The 6258-nt window shown below is 38.8% G+C and overlaps 1 protein-coding gene across 8 annotated transcripts in view; it reads right to left on the bottom strand.

Moving 5' to 3' along the window:
* The window catches only part of PPARG (peroxisome proliferator activated receptor gamma), a 132386-nt gene continuing 127775 nt past the window's right edge, over window positions 1648-6258 (bottom strand). For 7 of the 8 annotated variants that reach the window (XM_005669788.3, XM_005669789.3, XM_005669784.3 and 4 more), the window contains one exon: window positions 1652-2108. In XM_005669788.3, coding sequence (XP_005669845.3) covers window positions 1861-2108 — 248 coding nt within the window. In that variant the 3' untranslated portion in view covers window positions 1652-1860. Of the gene's footprint in view, window positions 2109-6258 lie in introns of all 8 variants that reach the window. The other variant, XM_005669783.3, reaches the window with a different exon arrangement.

Raw genomic sequence — 6258 nt, 5'->3', positions numbered from 1 at the left:
CAGAACATGAAGAAGGTTTGGACTGGCTGCAGCGTGCTGAAAGGTTCTTTGTTCCAGCCCTCTTGTAAACAAGGGATCTCCTCAGAGGTGGGATCCTCACCTTGTCCACTGCCTGCACCCTCTTGCTCTCTCAACATCCCCGGAAGATAAACTCTCCACGTGGAAGAGCAACGAAGCCAGATGTGTGGATGTTTCAAACTATGCTGCTGTTTGACATCAAGGAAGGAAGAGCCCTATGCTGTACTGAATTGGTCACTTTCCTTGCCCACATTCTGATGTCACTTAGACAACGACCTCAGTCCGATGGTCCCCAATAAGGTGGTTGTGCCTGTGGTTCTAGAGGTTTGAGCTCAGGAGCTGTCTTTTCTAAAGGGCTAGGGATCCTGCAGGTTTGGGGCTAGGGTCGCGACACACTTCTGTAAACTGAGATCTGTTTATCTGGGGGTAAAGGACGAAAAGGTCTTTCTTGATATTTTGGCTTGAAAACCTCAAATGTAAGGTTATGTCCTTCTCAGTACCAAAGCCACGAGGAGAGAGAAAATGCAGGGAGAAGCGGAAGGGAGATCATTTAGGTTGGTGGAAACAAGCAAGTGAGACCTCAGCATGGTTTGCTTACGAGGACTTCCTGGAAGTTGCCATGTGTGTTCATGGATAAGCAATGCTAATGAACTTTGTGGCATCAAGCAACAAATCTATTAATTGTGCCAAGAAGATTCCTGCTTTGAGGGACCATGTCATCTAGTTGCTGGGGAGGCTGGCCTCCCCTAAACGGATAATTAGGCTTTGAGATTGGAAAAGTCAGAGCTTCCTGGGCAAAGTGGTCCCAAGAAGGAAGGCAGGAAGATGTACAGCAAAACTGCTTGAGACCAGAACATGGCCCTTCTCCCTCACTCATGTTTTGCTTTGCTTTTGTTTCCTTTTGCTATTGTTTCTGTGGTTTTGCTTTCCTAGAATGTCTTCTCTCCAACTCTCTACCTATCTCAAGTAAAACGCATCCTTTGAGGCCCACTTGAATGAATTTATGATCACTCAAGACTTTTCCAATCTTCTTAATCTTTACTTTGAACTCAGAGCACTTGGAGTCTGAACCATACATTTGGCACAGGATTATACTGTACATATTAATCTGTTTGTGAGAAAAATTAATCTTTTTTTCCCCCCTCAATTCAATAATAAGTTCTTTTTGGCAGGTGCCACATCTTATACCACTTGTGTTACAGCATCTAGCAGTTAATACCCTCCAGTGGGTATCTGTCTGTGCCTTGGTGTCCTGTTAGAGGGCTGCTGTTGGTGAGTGAAAATCTTGATTGGGGCTGGGGAAGAAGACTGAATTCTTGGTAAGCCTAGGGACATGGTCAACATTAGTCCATCCAGGTTAAGAAACACATGCTCTGAGTAGTTTTCAGTCCTGAAATTCCTCGCTTAGTTGTGATTTTTAAAACAGTTACAAGGTTCAGAAACATTGTAAATGGAGTAAAAAACTTGACTGAAAATGGAAATTGATCAGCAATCCCATTCACATTGTTTCACACTGTAAGAAAGAAAAAAGGAAAAATAAAGGAAGGAAGAGGGAGGAGATAAAAGGAAAAAAATACCTGGGGAGTGGTGATGGGAGACACAACAGACTCAGTCTTCAAAGACATCCAGCAAGTTCATGATGTGGTAATTTTTAATATTAAAAGTAAATTGTAAATGTATCTTTATAAACAATATGCATAAAATAGATCTATTATTCTAAAACCTTTTCTTTTTCAAACGCTTTTTCACAGTAATTTTTTTTAGGTGTCAGATTTTTTTTCCCCCAAAATAATAGTGCAATTGGAAGAAGGAGAATGTTGTCGGTGAACGTGGACTTCTTTGCTAGTACAAGTCCTTGTATATTTCCTGTAGGAGTGGGTGAAGGCTCATGTCCGTCTCTGTCTTCTTTATTACTTGCAGCAGCTGCACGTGCTCTGTCACAATCTGTCTGAGGTCTGTCATTTTCTGGAGCAGCTTAGCAAAGAGCTGGGAGGACTCTGGGTGGTTCAACTTGAGCTGCAGCTCCAAGGCTTGCAGCAAATTGTCTTGAATGTCCTCGATGGGCTTCACATTCAGCAAACCTGGGCGGTCTGGGGGAGCAGAAATGGAAGACAGAACAGGAGGTTTAGGTATAAAATTCTCTGGCCAATGACTTTTTGTTGGTTTTGTTTTGGTTCTAAAATAGGATGGGGGCAGGGGAGGTAAGCAGAGAGTTGGCAAGAACTGCATATAAGAAAAAAGGAATAAAACCCAAGACTATCAGAGCTTTTTCCAAGACCATTCTTTTCCCGTAGGACTAAATCTGTGTGACCAGATGACAGAACGTGGTGGCATGGCAATCACTTCCCAGATTGCAGATTCTTCTGCTGGCATTATTTCTACTCACTCAGAAATCTCATTTTTAACTTCTGCTCCTTCCTGATGAGTCTATGTTTTATAATCTTATTTTCTTACCACAACTTTCAACACACTTTCATTTTTTTTATAATGATTTTAATTTTTTCAATTCTAGCTGGTTTACAGTGTTGTGTCAATTTTCTACTGTACAGCAAGGTGACCTAGTCACACATACACATATACATTCTTTTTTCTCACATTATCATGCTCCATCGTAAGTGACTAGATAGAGTTCCCAGTGCTAAACAGCAGGATCAACACACTTTTAAAATAAACTTTGTCTTCTTTTTGCTTAACATAGCATATGCATTTTTCAAAGAGATGAGACATAGTTTTCAAATTCTGTTATACTTTTGGAAGGATAGACCAAGTTTTAACAGAGGCTTCTCTTTCGACAGGTGAGGATGCAGGTAGATTTCACTTTCTTCTTTATACTTTCCTTATTTGAACTTTTAAATGGTGAGCTTAGATTACTTTTAAATTTTTAATGTTTTTTCTTCATGGAGGTCTTTTTAGATTTCTTCTTAAATACTTTCCAGTATTCTTTATTTTTACTTGTTTCCTTTCTAGTATTCTATACTTCTTTTTCATTACATTTTCTAATGTATCCCTGCTGATGTTTAGAAAAAAGTTAGGTTTTATTATACTGAATCTATTCCAATTTCCTAAACTCTTCTCAAATCAAACAGTTTGTATCATGGGTTAAAAAAATTATTTTTTGGATAGACAATTATATCTGCAAATAATCATATTTTTATTATTTGTTTTGTTCATAAGTTTTATTTATTTCTTTTTTTCTAGTGTTTATAGTTCTCATTTCTTTTTTTTGCCATACTGCATTGGCTAATAATGCTAATACGGTAAATAGTAGCAGTACTGGGAAGCATTCTTATTTTATTCCTAAGCTTGAAGGAAATGCTTCTAATGGTTTACCACAAGTATGGTATTTACTAGAGTATGGTGGATATGTTTTTCTCCAGATTCTCCCAGAGTTTTAAAGGTTTTAATTTTAGTTAGGAATGTTGTTGCATTTCATCAAATGCTTTCAAGTTTTTCTACCTAAAATGTTGACCATATAGTTTTATCTTAAGCTAGTGTAGTGAATTATATTAATAGATTTTCTTATACCCTTGCATTCATTTGCTATATATTTTATTTAGGGTTTTTAAAATTGGGATAGTGGTCCAGAGTCGTCTTCTTTTGTGCCATCCTTTGCCTGTTTTGGTAATAAATATTAACTAGCCTTACAGACTGAGTTGAGAAGTTTTCCTTCTGTTTCTATGTAGTGATGATCTAGTCCTTGATGGTTTTTTTTGGAATTCATTTGCAGAACCATTTGAGCCTGGTGGTAAATCTTTGAGTATCTTTACTTTTCCTCCTATAGCTTTTAATTTATTCAGGCTTTTTACTACTTACAAAGTAAAATTTTAGTAATTTATATTGGAATGGATTTGTACAAGATAGCCTCTTTTATTTTTATTTATACCTCCCTTTAACTGAAGGCTTCTTGTGTATTCTCACTTAAAAATCTGATTTGCCAAAGGCTTATCTATTTTTTGCTTTTTGAAAAAGCGAAACTTTGCTTTTAGTGATCAACTGTTTTTTTTTTATTGCACTTGGTTTTCAATTTAGTTATTCATTTTTTAACTTTTAGTTTTTTTTTTCTTTTTCTCATTTCTTGGTTTGAACACTTAATTCATTTAGTTTCAGTAATTCTTGTTTTCTAATAGATGAGTTTAAAGCTCTAAAATTTCCTTTGAATATCACTTTCATTTTACCCCATAGGCTTTGGTAAATCATACTCTCATAGTTCTTTTCTAGTCCATTTTACTATTTTGATTTCACTCTTAATCTAAGAGTTGTATAGAGTCATGTTTTTAGATTTCCAAGTGGAAAGTTTGAGTATTTGTTTTTGGTTTTTTTTTTTCTAATTTAATTTTTAATTTTTATTTTGCCTGTCACATGAGTGGTTTGATATGGGAATTTTAGTTCCCAGACCAGATACTGAACCTGGGCTGTAGTAATAAAAGGACTGGTCCTAGCCACTAGACCACCAGGGAACTTCTAAGTTTTTTTCTAAGTTTGTTGCATTGTGATTAAAGTATAAGGCTTTTTCATTAAGGCTTGGAAGAAGGGTGCACAGCTTATGTACAACACTTAGGAACCCTTTTGATACCTTGTACTGATTCAAAATTTTAGCTCTTGAAGGCTATCTACCTTCTTTTCTCATTTAAGCTCTTCTCCCGTTCGCTGTCCAACTAAGCACTGTTTAGGAGTTATTTCCCTTTTAATATCCTTCATCTCTGGCCTCCATTTATCATTATTCCTTTGCTCCAGCCATATTAAGCTACTTCCATACCAAGTCCCTCAAAACATCCTATGTTCTGTCATAACTGTGCCTAGGCAGGTTCTGTTTCTCCTGCCAGAAGCAGTCATACCTTTCCTTCAACCATCCTACTGAATGACTTCAACCTACTCTTCAAAATTTAGCCCATGCCATTACTTCCTGGAGCCTTTCTGGAGATCGATCCCTTCCCTCTCTCCCCTGTTCTTCCAGTCCCCTTTCTCTAGACTCTGTAGCACCTTCTAAACACTTCAAACTCTACTATACTAATAGATTAATCTATAGAGCAGTTATAATTTCCCAAAAATTGCACTAAGGGCTTTATACAGAATATATCATTTAATCTCCACAATAACTCCATGAGGTGAGTGCTCTGAGGAGGGGAAAATGAAGATTTAGAGAAATGCATTAAGTCTTGCCCAAGATCTGCCAGTTGCTAGTAAACAGCAGAGCTGAAACCTGAATCTGATTCTTAGCTCTCACTGCCTTGTATTATAGGTACTGATTCTCTTGTTTATCTCCCCTACTTGGCCATGAGGGATCAGAGGGCAGAGACTGCATCTTGCTCATCTCTGTGGCTCCAGTGGGAACACAAGAAGCCCTCAGTTGGCTGAATTCATGAGTGAGAAGGGTGTTCTGGCTAAGAGTCCTGGATTGAAAAGTACAATTCTTCTGGTTGGTGAACAAGTCCAAAGGCAGGATCACTACACAATGAAGAAGTCTCCTGGAAACAGCATTTTCCTGTATCTAACAAATGCTATGTCAGAACTCTAAACCTGCTTTTAACTTTTCCCTTTTTTTTTGCCCTTTAGGGCCGCATCTGAGAACACGGAGGTTCCCACGCTAGGGGCTGAATTGGAGCTGCAGCTGCCGGCCTATGCCACCCCCACAACAACACTGCATCCGAGCTGCGACTGTGACCTATACCACAGGTCACGGCAATGCCGGATCCTTAACCCACTGAGTGAGGCCAGGGATCAAACCCACAACTTCATGGTTACTAGTGAGATTCATTTCTGCTGAGCCACAATGGGAACTCCCAACTTTTTCCTTTAAAAAAAAAGTTACAGACAGAAAGTCACCTCTGGTTTGAGTGCCCCACCCCCCAACCCCTCCTAACTTCTCTAACATGTTCCACTGATTAGCGTCAGGAAATTTTCTATTCTTTCTTTCTTTCTTTCTTTTTTTTTAATTTCAGCACTTAATTTTGGAGCCATCAACCAGAACCTCAGACTCTGAGAATGAGACCAAGGACGCTGTCCTGGCCTGGAGCATGACATCCCTGGAGGAGCTGTCCCTTCTTATAGTTGCTATGCAATACTGAAAACCCCTGATGCTTCAAGGGAAACCAGATCTTGGATTGGTGCCTTTGGTTTAATAGTTGCCAATCTTCCCCTGTAACAGATGTGCCACATTTCAAAGGCCTGGGTGGCAAATGTATGAAGTGGCAGAACTTTGTGTTGAGGTGTCAGTATGGCTCCCCCGTGGGCTGGGACCCC

Source organism: Sus scrofa, chromosome 13 (assembly GCF_000003025.6).
Source record: "Sus scrofa isolate TJ Tabasco breed Duroc chromosome 13, Sscrofa11.1, whole genome shotgun sequence".
NCBI lineage: Eukaryota > Metazoa > Chordata > Mammalia > Artiodactyla > Suidae > Sus > Sus scrofa.
The sequence above is the reverse complement of the archived record's forward strand: the minus strand, read 5'-3'. Positions and strand labels throughout refer to the sequence as shown.